A 21,963-nucleotide genomic window follows, 5' to 3' on the forward strand; every position below is an offset into this window, starting at 1 on the left:
TTGCCAATTTTGAACTGCATTTCGACTACTTACTGATTTGGCCCTACTCTCTGTGTCAGCCTCTCATTCCAGTTGTCCTCCACTGCAATGCCCCCTGGTTATTCCTGTGTTACCAATTTTGAACTGCATTTAGCCCACTTTCTTCTTTGGGCCTATATCTGTGTTTCCACTTCATCGTGCCCATTGCCCAGCCAGTGATAGATGAGTCTGCTGGTACATTGACCCATAACGCAACATTCCCCGTGCACGCTACACAACAACATTGTGACCCTGCTGAAAGTCAGGTTGCTCTTCCCGCATACCATACCACCTTACACGGGGACAAAGAGGAAGGTGCAGATGAAAGTGCAGGTTCCTTCATCAGGTGGGGGGAGGAATACTAGTTGGCGACGTCACTGGCACAGGGCCTCTCATAGTACGCAAAAGTGTTGCTGCCGGTGGGAGGCGCCCCCGCCGTGCAAACACACCGCTGTACTTTGAGGGGCCCTGTGCCAGTGCCAATGCCAACGAGTGGGCCCCCCCTGCTTGCTCAGGTTCACAGCACTTGCAAAGTTGAAATACTTACCTCTCCCTGCTCCACTGCCGTGACGTGGTCCAGATTTCCTGGGCCCACTAATTACTTGAACCAGCCCTACCCCCCACAACTTTAGCCAAATGACCCCCAATTTCAAATGCCTTCCAATTATTATAAGGTAAATTACGCTTGACAAGCTTCATTAAGAAGAATGGATGGTTTTGACATTAAAATGGCCACTCTAGGTGTTTTCCTGGCCCCCACTCACTGCCGACTATGCTGCCCCATTGACTTGCATTGGGTTTCGTGTTTCGGTCGATCCCGACTTTACGTCATAATCGGCCGATTTCACTCGACCCGACTTTGGACATAGTCGGGTTTCGCAAAACCCGGCTCGACTCTAAAAAGGTCAAGGTCGCTCAACTCTAGTGGCCACTTCATTCCACCCCCAGCTTTGTTTCCTGGACCAGTGGACCCCCATCAATACCACCAATTTTACTTAGGTTGCTCATTCCCTTGAAAAGCCTTTTAATGTGAACTTCACACAATTTTAATAATGTCTTCAGCTAAAAAATTAAATTTCAGTGCAGTAAGTGTTTTTCCATTACTGCTTTGTAATAAGAAATCCGCTCCCTAGAGGACTTTACTGTAATAATGAAACTGAAAACAATTGCATGCATTGCTATTTTTTATTTTTCTTTACTCGAATGACTCCATCTTACCGAGCTTGGAGATTTATAGAAGATAATGGCTTTCCTGGGGAGGTCTCTAGGATTTCCTGAACCCACATTTCTCCACTGAAACATGGATCTATCAATACAACCGGGCGCTGCCAAGAAAAGTAAAGTATAGCTGCATTCTCCATCTGCTGAGAAGTCCAGTCTGCAGGAGAAAATCATATTTGATATTGAGCTGATGTCCAATACCAGGTTTTCTCCCCATATTTTGGCTCAGTCACAAGGTCACCACCTGCCTAACAACAAGGTCAGCAAAGCACAATAATGATATGAAGACCTCTAATTGAATAAAATTCACACCACAGAACATTAAAATTTTTGTTAAGACACTGAAAAATAATAAAAAACAAGAAACATAAATTTTTAATGATATAACAATACAATTACAATAAAGCACAACTATAAAAAATAATGTAAACAAATAAATAAAACAAATCATGTGAAACTATTTCTTATTTAATAGGAAGTCTAGCCAGTATTGTTCATAATGTCGCAACTGTTGTTGGAATACCCATGGCTAGGGGCTTCCTTCCTTGTCCCTAACGCTAGGGGCGCTATAGCTATACCTGCTTCCAGGATTACTTCTGATGGTAAAGATGCCTGGGCCACGTACCTTGCTGAACTCCTGAATCAGCCCTTTATCTGCCCTCCTCCACCCAGGGAAATGGGGAGTAATAGTTTATGTATTTACACAAGCTAGACTAACAAGAGAAGACATACAGGGATACATGAAAATACCAAGCATACAAATATGCGCTGAAAGACAACACAGAAAAACACCATAGAAAATAGGAAGGAAAACTAAATAGAAGAGGATGAGGATTTGTACACAGCCAAAACACTAAGCAACAGTCACAGATCAACACTCCAAATGCCTCTACCAATGACTGATACCTCCACTCAACACCAGGCAGTATGAGACTAACACTGGCAATCCATATTGCCAGTGGTGAGTATAAATATGAGAGGGGAATTACCAATACTCAACAGCTGAGATCATACAAGCAGGAATGCTTCAGAGACTCTAAGATGAACAGTTTAACCAATGCAGTGCTAACAGAAACCTGCACCATTTAATATGAAGAAAAAGTGCTTTTAATCAGTGCAGGAGTACATGAACTCAGATGCTGCATGCTTCTGGCCCCTATTAGTGATGAGCGAATAGCATTGTTGCTCGGGTCTCCCAGAGCATGCTCGGGTGATCTCCAAGTATTTTGGTGTGCTAGGAGATTTAGTTTAGTCGCCTCAGCTGCATGATTTACAGTTGCTGGACAGCCTGAATACATATGGGAATGCCCTAACAAACAGGCATTCCTCACATGTATTCTGCCTGTCTAGCAGCCGTAAATTAAAAAATCGAAAACTAAATCTCCGAACACACCAAAATACTCGGCGATCACCCGAGCATGCTCGGGGAGACCCGACCAAAGAGTATACTCGCTCATCACTAGCCCCTATCTATCGCAGTAAACCTGTGACACATATTTTTCTTTTTTACTGAGCTGGCTTTTTTAATCATTTTTTTGATTGTAGTTATATGAACGGGATATCATGGTCCTCAAAGACCTCAGACCTCAGGGAAATTTCAGAATAAATCTTTGTGTAGATCATACTGTACTTGCAATATTTTCTGTAGTTCTGACACTTGTAGCTACAAATTTTTAAAGAAATTTTCTATACTCTTTAGGCATTGTGTGACCTTATATCTTCTAATATACAAAAGTCAGAAATGTAGAGTCATCATTTAATATAACTAGGTTAAGAAACATTATGCCATAAAACAGTTATTATTTATAAAGAAATAGTGTTTGTGGCATAGTATGTGCACTAGTCATTGAATAGTGGCATTGCTAAGATGATTTACCTTTTGTTGACCATTTCTGAATGGTATCGCCTGGCACAATTCTCATTAGTAGAGCCTTTATGAAGTCCAGATAATGCTCATCTGTAACGATGGGTGAATATTGCCTGTGGAATGACAATTCATCTGAGCAGATTTCTCCTTGGTCTGGATGCTGGTTACCATTCTCCATACTGATATTATGTTCTCCTGTGGAACAAAAATAAAATCACTCTCGACATTAGAAGAAAATTGTCTAAAGTTAGCAAAAGAAATAATATGTTTACCATACACTTATGGCAATATCAGATCTTGAGTGAGCAGACACGAGGCAGGAGGTGGGGACATTCGGAATTAGTGGTGGTATGCAGGTACGGACTGGGGCTGAAATTCAGTCCTGGCATTTGAAATCACACAGGCCCATGCTGTCCCCATCCCCAAGCACCAGATGGGATATATTACTAATATTACCCTGGATAGAGGAAAGCAAGATTTACTACAAGACTAATATTTCTAATGATACCCTTGGCCTGCTGGAGTAAGTGACGGAGTCAGCAACTTTGTGTTCCATCACAACTCTTAACAGTATGGGTATCTTGAGAACACCGATTCTGTTAACAACGTAGCAGACAAGGCAGCCCATGACCAGACAGGCCCTTCTAGCATTTGCCAGAATTGCCAGATAGCCAGTCCGGCCCTGGTGGTATGGCACTTGTCTGAACTTAGGCTACAAATACTGCGCAAAGTAACTGCAGACCTGTGGACTATGTGGCTCTCTAAAAAGGATGTTACAATTAATGCCAAATGGTTTATGTGATAAGCAATACACTGCAGTTATCCAGTAGTGATGGCATTACTTTTTTTGCTAAAAATTGTTATGGTGCTCTACTACATGAACAATTAATTGAAAGAGAAACATTTTATATATTGAAATTGCCGATGAGACGTTCTTTACTTTTCATCTTGGCTCGAAATATCATAAGCTAAAAGTTTCGAAATGACAAGGTTTTACGAAGCAACCTGATTTTGTGAAACTATGATTTTTTTTCTGTCAAGATGGGGTGCAGAGTGTACATTAACGAGAAAAAAAATGAACTTTTTTTGAATTTACCAAATGGCTGCAATGAAACAAAGAGTGAAAAATGAAAAAGGGGTCTGAATACAATCCGTACCCACTGTACATATCATAACAAAAAGTGCAACTACAGTAGCTTTAACTTCTAAAGATTACAATAATGGAGCATAAATGTACCTTCATTTTCTTGTTCTTCAACACTTTTTCGGTTATCCATTGAAGAATCAGATGTAAATATGACAGCGAACTCAATTACACGTCCTACAAGCAAAATGCAACTAAACTGTAAGATTGGTATGTGAAAAAGGTTTAACACAGGTATGTCTGGATCCCTGGTAGTTTATTGGATCATGAGTTGCTATACTGTTTGTCAATTACCGGAATGTTAATCATGAGTGACCCTGTAGACTCGTTACTGTCACATTTTTTGTCACTTTCATATACTAAGGTTTTCATATAGTATTTATAAAGATAATCAAATTATAAAGCTTCACCAGTGTGAAGATAAATATTCATGACTGGTCAATGGCATTACCAGAGGAACTTTTTCATCTTACTGTAAAGAACCTGTAATGTGAAGAATCTGAGCAAATGTCTATCTTGTCATACCCTGACTATTTCCTTTTTGTTTCTAACATGCTTAAGCAGGTTGTTGCTATTTAATCTGAAAGCAGCATAATGTAGGGGCAGAGAGCCTCTACTCCCTGTACTATTCTGTCATTGTTAGTTTACACTAAAAAATAATATTCCTTTTTTTTTTTCTAAACTTAAAAAATGAACTTAACCCCTTCATGACCAGGGGATTTTTCGTTTTTCCGTGTTCGTTTTTCGCTCCCCTCCTTCCCAGAGCCATAACTTTTTTATTTTTCCGTCAATTTGGCCATGTGAGGGCTTATTTTTTGCGGGACGAGTTGTACTTTTGAAAGACATCATTGGTTTTAGCATGTCGTGTACTAGAAAACGGGAAAAAAATTCCAAGTGCGGTGAAATTGCAAAAAAAGTGCAATCCCACATTGGTTTTTTGTTTGGCTTTTTTGCTAGGTTCACTAAATGCTAAAAATGACCTGCCATTATGATTCTCCAGGTCATTACGAGTTCATAGACACCAAACATGACTAGGTTATTTTTTATCTAAGTGGTGAAAAAAAATTCCAAACTTTGCTAAAAAAAAAAAAAAAAAATTGCGCCATTTTCCGATACTCGTAGCGTCTCCATTTTTCGTGATCTGGGGTCGGTTGAGGGCTTATTTTTTGCGTGCCGAGATGACGTTTTTAATGATAGCATTTCGGTGCAGATACGTTCTTTTGATCGCCCGTTATTGCATTTTAATGCAATGTCGCGGCGACCAAAAAAACGTAATTCTGGCGTTTCGAGTTTTTTTCCCGCTACGCTGTTTAGCGATCAGGTTAATACTTTTTTTTATTTGATAGATCGGGCAATTCTGAGCGCGGCGATACCAAATATGCGTAGATTTGATATTTTTTTTATTGATTTATTTTGATTGGGGCGAAAGGGGGGTGATTTAAACTTTTATGTTTTTTTTATTTTTTTCACATTTTTTTAAACTTTTTTTTTTAACTTTTGCCATGCTTCAATAGCCTCCATGGGAGGCTAGAAGCAGGGACAGCACGATCGGCTCTGCTACATAGCAGCGATCTGCTGATCGCTGCTATGTAGCAGAATTGCACGTGTGCTGTGAGCGCCGACCACAGGGTGGCGCTCACAGCGACGGGCAATCAGTAACCATAGAGGTCTCAAGGACCTCTATGGCTACAATGGAGACGCATCGCCGACCCCCGGACATGTGACGGGGGTCGGCGATGACGTCATTTCCGGCCGCCCGGCCGGAAGCGGTAGTTAAATGCCGCTGTCAGCGTTTGACAGCGGCATTTAACTAGTTAATAGGTGCGGGCAGATCGCGATTCTGCCCGCGCCTATTACGGGCACATGTCAGCTGTTCAAAACAGCTGACATGTCCCGGCTTTGGTGCGGGCTCACCGCGGAGCCCTGCATCAAAGCAGGGGAGCCGGCATCGGACGGTATAGTACGTCCGATGCCGGTAAGGGGTTAATTGAAATACTGAACCTGATGTGAATCTGGCTGCTAGTGCGACACACATTAAATAACTTAGCTGGCATATGATACGTAAAACTCATTTTAATAACATTTTAGGCTTTATACTTTTTTTGAGAATACACGTTCCTCGCTTTAGCATTGAATATTATATAAATTAGTATTTTGGAACTAAAGAGTCTTAGCGTAGGCTGAAACATTTTCTAATCTACAAATGTTATGAAAGCTACAAGAATAATGAAAAAATACAATTATAGGCATTAGAAAAATGATTACTATTCTACAATAGATGCATTTTCAGCACTGTTTAGGCTTAAAAAGAGACTGTGGCTTTCAGATTTTATTCTACTATACAACTTATATTTTCCCGCACATATATTTAACCAGATTTATGTTACCTTTGAGTGGGTCAATTGAGTCTATCATTAACGGAAAACCTCTCTCTTTCACAGCCATGGGCCACTCCACTGCTAGCATGAGCTGTCGAAATTGATGCTCATAAGTTCCAAGGTATGACACTAATCCTGCTGCCATGGCTGTACTTCCAGGGATCCCACTGAGCCTGTCTGGAAGGGAGCTTACAATAGTAGAGTATTTCTTGTTCTCCTTGTCAAGAAGCTTCAAAAAGATTAAAGATATTATAGACAGTTAAATGGAGTTGTCAAGTTATATGTCATTTTATAGGATTGGGCTTGGGGTGGGTTATCTAAAGGGCCAGGAACTTTCCAGGCTGCTTCTATATTGTTATTTTCTTAGCCTTAGAGCATCACTGATCGCCAGCTTGCAGATCTGTGTGGAGTAAACCAAAAACAACATCATCCGTTTTTATGCAGCTTATGGATGCGTGTTCGGAATGTGCCTTCGTAGAAATCGGTGTTCTAACTTTTTTTTGGCTATTTTATATAATAAATATTCATACTGCTTTTTTGATGTCTATTGATGCTGAAGTTAATGTTTCAAAAATATAAGCCCTATGCCTGTATTTCTGCATGTTGATTTATTTATACAGTTGAAAAATAGGTGCTTTTCGGCCCATCAGGTAATCCCTGTGGGCTAAAAAGCCAAGAGGGAGGCCCTACTATGCTATCATGTGCTCTCTGACCTTTTCAATCAGGATATTGAGGGGCTTTACTCCATTCAGATGCTTCCACTAGTAAAACTACATGAAGACATCTTATATATACTCAAATTTAAAGTGGACCTTTCACCAAATTTTTCATGTTGAGCTGGACACACAACATACTAGTGGCTGAAAAACGGAATAAAATGTTTTTTTCGTTTGTTTTTTATTTCGTCTTTCCATTGCAGAGATATTAGCAATCAAAGAACTGGCACATAATGAGTTAACTTTATTTACATCCTAGTGGGTGTTATCAGATAACAACTCATACAGGAGAAGTAAGCATCCCCAGCCCCCAGTGAAAACACCCCCTTAGTCTTAACCATAGTTAACTCATTAGGTGCCAACAACTTGATTGCTAATATCTCCGCAATGGAGAGGCAAAATTAAAAAAAAAAATACAAATAATGTTCTATTCCACTCCGCAGACACTATTATATCGTGTGTGTTCAACCCAACATGTCACATTTGGGGAAAGATCCTCTTTAAAGACTGCATTGATAGCATATGTGTTGTAACTGCAGCCAAATCACTTTCCCTCTTTAAATCTGTTAGAAACGTGACAAATTGTGAGATAAATCACATATTAAGAGCAGGCTGATTCAATAATACATTTATTTTAATTGTGTTTGTCAGGCAATGATTCCCTAGAAACGAATAATTTTTAGGTAATTAATGTCTCCAGTTGAAGAACGAATATTTCTGCCATGATGAAACTTACCTGCACTATTTTTGTTGATTGATCCAACCTCTGGGCTATTTCAATTGTCTGTTGCTGTTGCTTGTTTTTATGCATGGTTGCTTCCTCAAAGCCTTTCACTAGGTCAGTCAATCTTATTAGTAGAGCGTTCTTTCTCTGCTGTAAAGTTGTCATTTTCTGTTCTGCTTCTTCTAAAGCAGTAGTCATTTCTGACACCTTATTTTGCAAGGGTTTTACCTACAAAATATGGCATATTGGGATTGGTCAACAGCAATTTATAACTATTGCTAAATGTAATACATGGGGGCTGTGTTGGTGACAGGCAATTTCTGGAATTGTGGAAATAGCGGTAACATACAGGGTGGTCCAAAAGTAAGTGGACAGAATGTGTAATAGGGTTATGAAGGGGGAGATTAATCAGACATGGTGTAAAGTGAAACTGACTCAGTTGCCCTTAGCAACCAATCAGATTCTACTTTTCATTCTTCACAGACTCTTTGGAAAATGAAAGGTGGGATCTGATTGGTTGCTAAGGGCAACTGAGTCAGTTTCACTTTACACCATGTTTGATAAATCTCCCCCCATAACCCTATTACAAATTCTGTCCACCTACTTCTGGACCACCCTGTAAAAAAACACTTGAAAATAAAGATTAAACAGTCATTTGCAGAACTTGCTCTTCTTTGACCTACTCTCAATGATTTCAACACTACACAGTGTAGCTGTTTTGGCAGAAGTGGTCAGGATAAAAGCCCTTCCTTGGTCGAATTCTGGATATAGTTTCGCCAGGAGAAGAAGTAACATAATTGGCTACTCACATTTGCCTTTTAGTTGTTGAGGGAGAGCAAAGTGGGAATTAGGAAAGGGAAAGTTATGACACCATACCTTGCATGGCACTGTACTTTGATTAGCAATATGGGGTACTGTGGCAGTGGTGTGGGCACTAAAGATCGGATAGGTCAGTAATCTGTGACCGCTGGACAGGAGGCCTACAACTCTCCTTACCTCCTAGAATTCCTGTCTGTTTTCGTCATGATGCACACATGATGTCATATCAGCCGAGCAAATCAAAAGGATAGTGGGAAGTAAGAAGATTCGCAGGTCTCCTGTTTAGCAGTCACAGATTACTAACCTGACGGATTGACTTGAGTACTCAATCAATTCTCACATCTCCAGTAGACACCAATAGTTGATATTATGTGAGTGTTGTTGACACTACTCAGACAATTCAACTGCAGTAGTCTTTTATTAACAAAAATCCAGACAGGACGTTCCAGATGTAGCATCAATAATACATATTTCCAAAATTCTTCATTCCACTAACATCCTAATTACCAATCATATTGCCAACAAGCACTAGCTATCAAATCTAATCCAAATATTATTTATTATTATTATTTATTTATATAGCACCATTAATGTACATGAGAAAAGGGGTTACGCACAGGGTTATAGATATCGTTTACAGTAAACAAATTTACAGGGACATACTGGTAAAGAGGGAAGAGGACTGTCACGGGGCTACTGCGACAGAGAGGTTCCAGAGAACCGAAGCGCTCTGGGTCTCGTTCACACACAGTGAACAGAAGCTCTTCTCCTGTATTCTGACCTGGCTGCTTTGTGCCAGCAGTGCAGGAGTTAACCTTGTTGCTGAGTTTCTGTGAGCTGGGTCTCTCAGCTGAAGTGGATTCTGTAATCTCCTCCTCTATATAGACCCAGCCTTGAATACACATATTGTCAGTGATCAGTTCTGCTGCCTGGCTTGGAGGTTGAAGGAGCATAGTATTTGGAGCTTGGAGGTTTATTTACAGAGATTGGTGTCTGCTGTTTTGGTTGCATGTTAAACCTGTTTTCCTTCCTAGTTTTTTCCTTCTCTTCCCTTCTCTGTGTTAAGTCTGTGGTTGTGTGAGCATTTGGTGAGTTTGAGACGTTTAGTTACCTTGTCTGTATTCCCTGTTTATTGTTGTATTTATACACTGGTGCAGTCCTCCACCCTGGGGGGGGGAGAGGGGACCACTGATAGGGCCTGCACAGGAGACAGGGATACGCTGGCGGCTCAGGCCTCCTAACCATCATAGGTATCCCTGAGATAAGGGAAAGTCAGGGCCACATTATAGTGGCAGAGACAGGTGCGGGTCCCAGTTTCAAGTGGTATGGCTGCTCCTTGGAGTTAGCTGTCTGCAGCTGCTTCCACTGATCGTCTTTTCTGCTCGGCTATTTATGCCTGGCTATGTCCTTCAGTCAGTGCCACTTGTAAATGGTCTCTGGTTGGATTCACATCTCTTTGGATTTCCCTGTTATCCAGACCAGTTCAGCAAAGCTAAGTTTTTGCTTGCTCTTTTCTGTTCACAGATTGTGGACTTATCCGTTCTGTGCTTTCTATGTTTGTCCAGCGTTATCAGTATGAATTACTTCTGTCTTGCTGGAAGCTCTAGGAAGCAGATTTACCCTCCACACCTTTAGTCAGGTGTGGAGATTTTTAGTAAACTCTGCGTGGATTTTTGTAGTGTTTTATACTGACCGCACAGTATTCCATCCTGTCCTATCTATCAAGCTAGACTGGCCTCCTGTGCTCATCCTGGTTTCATTCTGTGTATGTCTTTTCCCTCTCCACTCACAGTCATTATTTGTGGGGGGCTAATCTATTGTTAGGACTGGCGGAACGCACCAAGACAGATGGTATAGATGCGTTTGCAGTCCGGGGTCCACCGTGCAGGTGAAAACCTGCTGCTAGCAATTAGCAGACTATATGGCGGTACACTAGAGTATACACGCGTGGGTTAACCTCACCCAGCGTGAAAGAAGCAATCCTGTTAAGGCACAGGACCGCGGTACCGCACCTAAAGCGCGAGCAAGTAGTCAGCGAACTCAACCCCAACTGGGATTGAAGTCCGATTAGACCCTTGCTGGCGCAACACCGCAACTGGGTGTGAAATGAAACAGAAGAGCATGCAGTGCCGCACTGACGAACGCCACTAACCACCCAGGCTTGGGTAAGGAAAGCACAGAGGAAGTGCACGGCGCCGTACTGGCAGTCACAGCAACTGGACGCTATAATGTGTGACTAGTGCTGTAGGATAAGTCGGGCGCTAGGTAGCAGCCATACACCTTCCGCGAACAGTCATACTATAGGGTAGGGGTATCCAAGGACGACTTGCACTCACAACATACACACATTAGCAATTGTTTGACAATACTAGTGCATGGCCGTGCGGTCATGCGCAGTTTATATAGCAGCAGCACAGGAAGTGGCCACAGCACTTTTGCCCTTCTAGGACCTGCCAAGAGGACCAATGGAATGTGCTGCAGAGCCTGAGCACATGACCCTCGATCTCCAACGGGAGACCTTACGCTGGGCATGCTCAGTACGTGCAGACAAGGACTTAGTCCCAGAGAAGTCCGCTCGCTGCTGACCAGCACAGACTTTAATAGCAGAGACTGGAGAAGCAGCAGTAACTCTCAGAACAGAGTGAGAATGAGCAAGACGCTGGGACCGACGTCCTTGCTGAGCAGACTCCACTGCGGCTGGACAAGAATGGGAGACCGCAGCGGAGGTGGCCCGAGATTCCCCCTGTGCAGAAGCGGGAACTCGACCCCTAACATCTATCCTTTGGGGATTTTCTCTGAGGCAAGATAGTTTTCCTGCTTCTATCTTTAGGGGTAGTTAGCTCTTAGGCGGTGATGAGGTGCCTAGGGAGAGCTAGGAGCATCCCACGGCTACTTCTAGTGTTGTGTTGAGCTTAGGGACTGCGGTCAGTACAGTTACCACTTCCTTCAGAGCTCGTTCCATGTTGCTCCTAAACCACCGCATCATAACATGTAGTTTTCAGGTTCCATCTGAAGGATCAGAGGGTGGTGGATAATCGGACGTGTTGAGGCGTGGAATTCCAGAGGATGGGGGATATGCAGGAGAAGTCTTGGAGGCGGTTGTGTGAGGAACGAATAAGTGTGGAGGAGAGTAGGAGGTCTTGGGAGGGTCAAAGATTATGTGAGGTAAGATAGGGGGAGATTAGTTCAGAGATATAGGGTGGGGACAGGTTGTGGATGGCTTTGTAGATCAGTGTTAGTCGTTTGAACTGGATTAGTTGGGGAATTGGGAGCCAGTAGAGGGATTTGCAGAGGGGAAAAACAGGGGAGTAGCGAGGAGAGAGGTGGATTAGCCACGCAGCAGAGTTAAGGACAGACTGGAGCAGTGCAATAGAGTTAGCGGGGAGGCCACAGAGGAGGGTGTTGCAGTAATTGAGGCGGGGGATGATGAGGGCATGCACAAGAGTCTTAGTAGATTGTGGGCCGAGGAAGGATGGATTCTGGCAATATTTTTGAGTTGGAGGCAACAGGAGGTGGCAAGAGTTTGGACGTGTGGTTTGAAGGACAGAGTCGAGAGTTACCCCGAGGCAGCGTGATGCTGTTTATGAGTAATATGAGTATTAAATAAAGAAAATAAAAGTAGTTTATCCTCACCCATCCCTTGTAGATTGCGAGCCCTCGCGGGCAGGGTCCTCTCTCCTCCTGTACCAGTTGTGACTTGTATTGTTCAAGATTATTGTACCTGTTTTTATTATGTATACCCCTCCTCACATGTAAAGCGCCATGGAATAAATGGTGCTATAATAATAAATAATAATAATAATAATAATAGTTCATCCTCATCACTTGTTCTTTCAGTTCTTTAACACTCTAGGGAACAAATGAAAGGGGGTTGCCCCTTGATCTCCTCATTATTTCTTCAATTATTCATTACAATTCAGGAGATTGAGGAAGGTGGCCTTCAGGCACATGGAAAACTTCATTCTGCTACATTGACAAACTCAGCCATATATTTATGTGACCTAATATTGGTGTTGATTTTCTCACATGCTTAAAGTGAGATGACACATGGGTCGACATAGTAAAACTTTGTCAAATGGAGTGCAATGAAATACCGGTTACTTAGTGACTGTTTTAACAGCTTTTCATCAATTGCACCAAGGAAATCCATATGCAATAATTATATCTTTATAGCCTTGTTTATCTGGGCAACAATTCTACTTGACATTTGTTAGAAATACAATGGTATGTAATGTGTGGCAGTGAGGGTGGTAAATGGCCATTGTGTTGATTAAATTACAAGACATCCAGGCAGAAATAAATATCTTTAGGGTAAGCAGTATTACCAAGTGCTACTGCTGAAGGGAGAATGCCGGATGCCATTCCTAGCCAATATATTTGTCAACTGTCAAGGACATTAAGCAAATGATTTTACAGATCATTCATGTTTACATCCATATGACACCCAAAATTTATTTTGGTATAATTTTGAGTAAATAAGCACAAGTCTCTTTCAATTTCAATTAACTGGCAGGAAATTTATTTAGGTGGCTGACGGGAACTATTTAGGGGATTAATGATCACTGATTTATGAATATTGGGCAGCATTTCAATAATCTAGACAGAATTATCACTTATATATCAAGCCATATTTCCAAACCATTCTACTCTCCAGCAATCACTCAAAGGAAGTTAAATGATTCTGATTTATAACCGTAACCTACAGGGCCCAGTACATTTGCTCTATCAGTGTGTAAATTGTACAAATGCAATTCTCGCCACCTCTAGAGAACCAATTTAAGTCAACATTATGCATGAGCTGAGCATGCCGGAATTCTCCACTCTCTTATTTAACTCATTAAATTTGCACTGAACATCTTGCAATTAAAATTTCGCACATATTTCTTCTTATGATTGACATTTGGCCTTGGAAAAAATTTGTTTAAATTGGTTTCTTTGAACACATGAAGGAACCGCAATAGATTCAGGAATGTGTTTCTTCTTGGATAATACATATTAGTTCTTTGAACCTGATGACTTTCTAATAGATATCATAAAGTGAGATTTACAAACAATTTAAAGTTAATGTCTGTAAAATATTTAAGGATAGAAAGAGCTGGGCTTTTAGTGGCCTCACAATAACAATTGGATATAAATGTATTGTTAGGTTGGGCTCACTAAAAATACAACAATAGGATTTCAATAAAATACAGGAAAGTTGAGATATAAAACCTGAAAGGGAATCTGTCACCTTTGAAAAATGCTACTTATCTGCAGTTATAAGGTTAATGTACAGATAAATTTAATTACAATGCTTTCAGGCCGCCTTACTAAGAGAGCAGCTACCGGGAGAAAACGAACTTATTTCCTTCTGAAAGCCACCGGCTTTCAGTCATGGGGAACATGCACAGTCATTGTTCACAGCCCCACTCACGTGTGTGGCAGCTGTAAGCAGGTTCTGAGATTTTGATTGACAGCTCGCTCTGCACAAATGTGTAAGTGGAGACTGTAGCCACTCTGTGCATGCCCCTATGGTTGAAAACCAGCAGCTTCCAGATGGAAATTAGTGCATTTTCTCCCAGTAGCCCACATTTAGCAAAATCGGCTGGGCAGCATTGGAAAGCTACGGTAATTATCTTCAGTTTAACCCCAGGTAAATAGCGTTTAATGAGGTAACAGGTTCCCTTTAATCCTTTAACGCCACAGTCAATCTCTATTTTTGCGTTTCTGTTTTTTAATCCCTTTCTTCCTAGAGCCATAATTCTTTTATTTTTCCATCCACATAGACCAGGGTTGGGGAACCTTTTTTCTGCCAAGGGCCATTTGGAATTTTATAACAGCGTTCAGTGGACGTATAAAAATATTAACTTAAAAATTAACAAACTATATTGATTCAAAGATTTAAATAAATTGCAGCTCCCCCACACACAGTATAGTGTATCTCCCCCCACACACAGTATAGTGCAGCTCACCCCACACACAATATAGTGCAATTCCACACACACACACAGTATAGTGGAGCTCCACCACACACACAGTATAGTGCAGTTCCCCCCACACACAGTATAGTGCAGGCGCCACTCTCCCAATACACATTAGAGTGCAGGCACACACGCACAGTATTGTGAAGCCCCTGCACTCAGACATACGCATACACACAATATTTCATACACACACACAATACTCACCCCTCCTCTTTGCTCCCCACACTGCTCCAGGCACTGCTCAAGTCTCATCAGCTCCACTGCTGGTACAGCAGCATGCCGCATGATGAGGTCACATCATCGCACACCCGCTGAGTCACAAGCAGAGGGGCAGTGATGGGAGAGGGAGTGTGTGACACGCTCTCTTCCATCACTGCTTTCAACTGTATCGGCGTCTATGATGCCGATAAGTTGAAGAGTGATGGGGACGGTGATGGGCCACATAGTAGCTGTCCATGCACAGCTCTGCAGAGTTAAAGGGTCCGCGGCCAATAAATTACAAAGTGGCTACGGGCGCAGCAGATGATATTGCGGGCCGGACGTTCCCCACCACTGGCATAAACATATGAGGGTTTGTTTTTTGCAGGGCGAGTTGTTCTTTTGAATGACACCATATGTTTTACCTCAGAGTGTAGTTGAAAACCAGAAAATTGTGCAGTGAAATTGTGAAAAAAAAAAACTTTTCTGAGAATTGGTTTTAGGGTATACATTTTGTGGTAAAAATGACCATGCAATATGATTCTTCTCATCAATACGATTACAGCAATAACCAACACGTGCAGTTTTTTTTTTTTTATTTTAGTAGGGAAATCAGAAGTTTGCAAAAAACAAATTTGGGGGTTGTGTTGCCATTTTCCGAGATCCATAACATTTTTATTTTTCCCCCAATGGAGCTGTGAAATGGCTTATTTTTGCAGGAAGAGATCCTATTTTTATTAGTACCATTTTGGGATAGATATGACTTTTGGATCGCTTGTTACATCATGTTTTGCTGAAGTGCGGTGTCCAAAAAAATACAATTTCGTCGTTCTTCATTCTTGATTTTTTTTCTACTTATGGTGTTTACCGATCGGGTTATTAATTGTTTTTATATTTTCTGAATGCAGCAATACCACATAATTGTATTTTATATATATATATATATATATATATATATATCTATATACAGTATATATATCCATATATATATGTATATATACTATATATATATGTATACGTATATATATATATATATATATATATATATATATATATATATATATCACAAAAGCAGGCAGCACTCTATGTTCTTAAAGACAATATGCAGGTGTTTATTGAGCCCACATCTCCATGCAACGTTTTGGCTACAACTGAGCCTTTCTCATTTTCTATTATATATATAAGTACATCAAACTTCTGTGAGATCAAACTGTCCACTTAGGAATCAACACTGTTTGACAATCAATTTCACATGCTGTTGTGCAAATGGAATGGACAGCAGATGGAAATTATTGGCAATTATCAAGACACACTCAATAAAGGAGTGGTTCTGCAGGTGGGGACCACAGACCACATCTCAGTACCAACGCTTTCTGGCTGATGTTTTGGTCATTTTTGAATGTTGGTTGTGCTTTGACACTCGTGGTAGCATGAGACGGACTCTACAACCCACACAAGTGGCTCGGGTAGTGCAGCTCATGCAGGATGGGACATCAATGCGAGCTGTGGCAAGAAGGTTTGTTGTGTCTGTCAGTGTAGTGTCCAAAGGTTGGAGGCACTACCAGGAAAAAGGCCAGTACACCAGGAGACATGGAGGGAGCCGTAGGGGGGCTACAACCCAGCAGCAGAACCCCTACCTCAGCCTTTGTGCAAGGAGGAACAGGAGGAGTACTGCCAGAGCCCAGCAGGCTACAAATGTTCATGTATCTGCACAAACGGTTAGAAACCGAGGATGGACTGAGTGCCCGACGTCCACACATGAGGGTTGTGCTCACAGCCCAACACCATGCAGGATGATTGGCATTTGCCACAGAACAGGATTGGCAAATTCGCCACTGGCGCCTTATGCTCTTCACAGATGAAATCAGGTTCACACTGAGCACATGCGACAGACGTGACAGAGTCTGGAGACGCCGTGGAGAGCGATCTGCTGCCTGCAACATCCTTCAGCATGACCGGTTTGGCAGTGGGTCAGTAATGGTGTAGGGTGGTATTTCTTTGGAGGGCCGCTCAGCCCTCCATGTGTTCACCAGAGGTAGCCTGACTGCCATTAGGTACCGAGATAAGATCCTCAGACCCCTTGTGAGACCATATGCTGGTGGGGTGGGCCCTGGGTTCCTCCTAATACAGGACAATTCCAGACCTCATGTGGCTGGAGTGTGTCAGCAGTTCCTGCAAGATGAAGGCATTCAAGCTATGGACTGGATCCGATTGAACACATCTGGGACATCATGTCTCACACCATCCTCCAACGTCACGTTGCACCACAGACTGTCCAGGAGTTGGTGGATGTTTTAGTCCAGGTCTGGGAGGAGATCCCTCAGGAGACCATCCGCCGCCTCATCAGAAGCATGCCTAAGCATTGTACGGAGGTCATACAGGCACATGGAGGCAACACACACACAATTGAACATAATTTCCTTGTCTAGAGGCATTTCCACTGAAGTTGGATCAGCATGTAATTTGATTTTCCACTTTGATTTTGAGTATCATTACAAATTCAGACCTCCATGGGAAAATAATTTTGATTTACATTGGTCATTTTTATGTTTTATTGTTCTTAACACATTCCACTATGTAATGAATAAAGATTTGCAACTGAAATATTTCATTCAGGGATATCTATGATGTGGTATTTTAGTTTAGTTCCTACATTTCTTTGAGCACTGCACATATATATATATATATATATATATATATATATATATATATATATATATATTCAAGCAAAAAACAGGCAGCACTCCATTATATCTTGGTCAACTGTGCAGAGTTTAATCAGACCCACATGTCATTACCATGACGTTTCGGCTCCAAATGAGCCTTTCTCAAGCAGTCACCGGAGCGTCATGAGGAGCGGGAAAGGCCTGTTGTGGATCTGAGGAGCCGACGGACAGTGACTATATAATGATTTTTTATTTTTTTTATTATTTTTAACATTAGATCTTTTTACTATTGATGCTGCACAGCCCACGCAGTATATTGCACAGCCCACGCAGTATATTGCACAGCCCACGCAGTATATTGCACAGCCCACGCAGTATATTGGACAGCCCACGCAGTATATTGCAGAGCCCACACAGTATATTGCACAGCCCGCGTAGTATATTGCACAGCCCGCGTAGTATATTGCACAGCCCGCGTAGTATATTGCACAGCCCGCGTTGTATATTGCACAGCCCGCGTAGTATATTGCACAGCCCGCGTAGTATATTGCACAGCCCGCGTAGTATATTGCACAGCCCGCGTAGTGTATTGCACAGCCCGCATAGTATATTGCACAGCCCGCATAGTGTTTTGCACAGCCCGTGTAGTATATTGGACAGCCCGCGTAGTATATTGCTCAGCGCGTGTATTATATTGCACAGCCTGCGTAGTATATTGCCCAGCCCGTGTAGTATATTGCCCAGCCCGCATAGTATATTGCCCAGCCCACGTAGTATATTGCACAGCCCACGTAGTATATTGCACAGCCCACGTAGTATATTGCACAGCCCACGTAGTATATTGCACAGCCCACGTAGTATATAGCAACGTGGGCATCATATCCCTGTTAAAAAAAAAAAGAATTAAAATAAAAAATAGTTATATACTCACCTTCCGTTGGCCCCCGGATCCAAGAAGCATTTACCAACGCTCCTCACGTGCTCCGGTCTCAAGAGTGCATTGTGGTCTCGCGAGATGATGACGTAGCGGTCTCACGAGACCGCTACGTCATCATCTCGCGAGATCGCAATGCATGAGCTGTCACCGAAGCGTCATGAGGAGCGGGAAAGGCCTGTTGTGGATCCGAGGGGCCGACGGACGGTGAGTATATAATGATTTTTTATTTTTTTTATTATTTTTAGCATTAGATCTTTTTACTATTGATGCTGCATAGGCAGCATGAATAGTAAAAAGTTGGTCACTCCGGGTTAATAGCAGCATAAACAGAGTGCGTTACACCGCGGCCCGTTAGCGCTGCCATTAACCCTGTGTGAGCGCTGACTGGAGGGGAGTATGGAGCGGGCACTGACTGCGGGGAGGAAGGAGCGGCCATGTTGCCGCCGGACTGTGCCCGTCGCTGATTGGTCGTGGCAATGGTCGTGGGCGTTTTGCCACGACCAATCAGCGACTTGGATTTCCATCACAGAGTGATGCTGTCAGAGATTGACTGTGGCCTTTAACAAGATAACAAAGCACTGTTTCACCCGGATTGTGTTTTTGCTTACTTTGCCAGGTTTTTACACACCTCCTAACAAAACTTGGTGAAACTCACGTTGGGGCACTGAGCTACACACTGGCAGAACTCTCTATTTATACCATGTAAGTCTGCATGCATATTCAATAATTATGTGAATAAACATATGCAGCGCCCCAGAGACCTGGTCCTTGCAGTATAGCGCTCTGCCACTAAGGGGAGCAGCGGTACGTCTGATGGCACTAAGGAGTTCTCCTGACCAGGTATCACGAGAACACATTACACTTCACACTCCGGCCACTAGGGGGAGAAAAAGGCTTTATTTATTGGGCCACTCCTCACACTGGTAAAACTAGGGGCTGGGGAGGAAGTAAGTCAGAAGCTGACTGGGTTGGAACCAGGCAACATCCCGTGGCAGGGGGTGTTGCAGGGAGAAGACACAGGGGGGTCCCTGTCAGGCGTGGGAACCTGGGAGGTGCCTAGCGAACAGAACGTAACGGAACCGCACCTGCACACCTTGTGGCAGTATCCTAAGAGAGGGACAAGAAGGGAAGAATATTGTGGAACAGTGTAAACGAGATCAGCACAAAGGAGAGCCAGTAAGAGTCGTGCTGAGAGAGGAAGGCAACATCTTACTGAGGCGCGTAGTCGGTGGCCGGATCACCGTAGGAGTAACTGAGTTCAGGCCTTACTTCAAATTCCGCTGGACAGTTAATCATAGGTTGGCTGTCTACCTTCTACACCTATGAAGACATAGGGGGCAACATTGGGAGAAGGGCGTCTCTAGGGTCCCGGAAGACCTCCAAGCCTTCCCGTCATACGGGTGGCGTCCTAGCCATAACATATCTGGGGGACGTTAGAAACTAGCAACATCTGGAACCAAAGAACGAGAGAGAGAGAAAGCTGTAGAGAACGAACGAAGGAGAACAGCAGTTGTGAGGACTATTCCGAATGCTCAGCAGGGTAGGACTACAACAAACAGGCGCTATTGGTAGGCAACGATTTCAATCTGCGAGGGAAACTCTGTATGTGCCCATCGGACCGGCTGGTCTCTGATAGCCCGGTTGAACGTGCTCTGGACTGAGTATATTGAAGCCTTCAGTAAAAAGGTAAAGAGACTACAACCTTGTGTTCTCGTTATTGCCTGCGCCTCACACCATCACCACCCACCACACTGGGAAGCCCTGGGGATATACTTCACCTGTGGGAAGTTATACCATCCAGCTGTCATTCCATCACCCCAGCGGACCCCACAGCAGCGTAGGTCACCCTGACCAAACACCACAGGTGGCGTCACGAACCCCTGACAGACTGTACTACCACCTTCATTGGATGCCCCTTAGCAGGGTCACAACCGGGTCCAGCCACCGTGACAACCGCATAACCGAGCAGAAAGGACCGGTACCGAGTGACTTGTGGCCCTGTGTCTGGGGGCGATCCACATATCTTATAAATATACTTATACATATTCCCTATGCATGGCATCTTTTGATCACACATACTTTTTGTAGGCCCCGGTGTGATCTTTTTAGTCATTCATTGAGCTACTCTGTTTGAAATTTTGTTTTTGATAAATTGTTTTATATATTAATAAAGTTCTGTATTTTGCAGTAGCCATTTTTTTTGACTACTGTGTATGTAGGTGTGACTCCATTATTTTGCTCTCTTCAATGGCTTTAGGAAGCTAGTTGGTCTTAATATTATTTTTGAAGCAGTTTCATATGTGCAGCATATCAATTATTTCAGCATTTTTGCTGCGTTTTTCACCCATTCACATGAATAGAAAAAGAAAAGCGTCAAAAACGCACACAAAAACACAAGCATTTTATGCAGCTGTTTTTCCTCCAAGAGACATGTTTTTGTGTGGAAATGTCTGCTGCAAATACTTAAAGTGTGCACATTCCCCTACCCAAAGATTCCTGTTAAAAACTTTCACGTCCATCCAATATTATAAACACTGGCTACATTCTTTGAAGACCACCAACCTAACAGAGAAATTTTCATTGAAAGTTTGGGTGGTCATCTAAAAAGGTTTCACTGTATGTCAGTTTTCAGGATCACTGCCTGAAGATGCTTGAAGAAATCAGCATCACCATTTTTGGATGAAAAATATCAATAGTATAAAACAAGTGTCAACATAGATTAGAGTGAATTCTTTGTTTTGAGCATACTAATCCTCAACCATCACTCAATTTCAAATATGTACACCCCAAGGCATACATCTTACCATGCATTTATGTGATTCTTAGAGGAATATGAATACATAAGAAAGGGTTGAAGTGACAAACTTGGTGACCATATTCCAAATATGTAAGACCATTGTTTTTAAACAATGCAGTTAAGAGCATAAGAGATTCCATCTTAAAACACTTATTTGTCATTAATTCCTGAAGATCTGAATAGAAAATGAAGTGGCTATTAACCACTCCATGCAACAAGTTCTCCCGATACAGAAAAGTGTAATTTGACACATAACTTGACATCTTCAATGGCTTTTGATGTTATAGTTGTCAAGTAATATTTTACTTATTATTATCTTTCTGCACGTAGGTGTAAGTTAATGCATTGTGTGTTATGTTAAGACATGCTACATCTCTATGTACAGACTGGATTTTGTTGATTATTCTGTATCTTTAGTATCTCCAAATTGTTTTAACCTCTTTTCAATTTGCGCGTGTTGCCCTGTCATGTTAAAGTCGGAATTCAAAAGAGCAGTTTGCCAAATTATCATGCTA

At 42.3% G+C, this 21,963-nt stretch overlaps 1 protein-coding gene across 1 annotated transcript in view; it reads right to left on the bottom strand.

Annotated features, from left to right (window-relative positions):
- The window catches only part of LOC138671660 (uncharacterized), a 967,572-nt gene that overhangs the window by 412,534 nt on the left and 533,075 nt on the right, over positions 1-21,963 (bottom strand). The window contains exons 69-73 of the mRNA XM_069759831.1: positions 8,081-8,296; positions 6,638-6,857; positions 4,344-4,427; positions 3,116-3,298; positions 1,237-1,396 (exon numbers count right to left, since the gene is read on the bottom strand). Of these exons, the coding sequence (XP_069615932.1) occupies positions 1,237-1,396; positions 3,116-3,298; positions 4,344-4,427; positions 6,638-6,857; positions 8,081-8,296 (863 nt within the window). The remainder of the gene's footprint in view (positions 1-1,236; positions 1,397-3,115; positions 3,299-4,343; positions 4,428-6,637; positions 6,858-8,080; positions 8,297-21,963) is intronic.

Source organism: Ranitomeya imitator, chromosome 3 (genome assembly GCF_032444005.1).
Source record: "Ranitomeya imitator isolate aRanImi1 chromosome 3, aRanImi1.pri, whole genome shotgun sequence".
Lineage (NCBI taxonomy): Eukaryota > Metazoa > Chordata > Amphibia > Anura > Dendrobatidae > Ranitomeya > Ranitomeya imitator.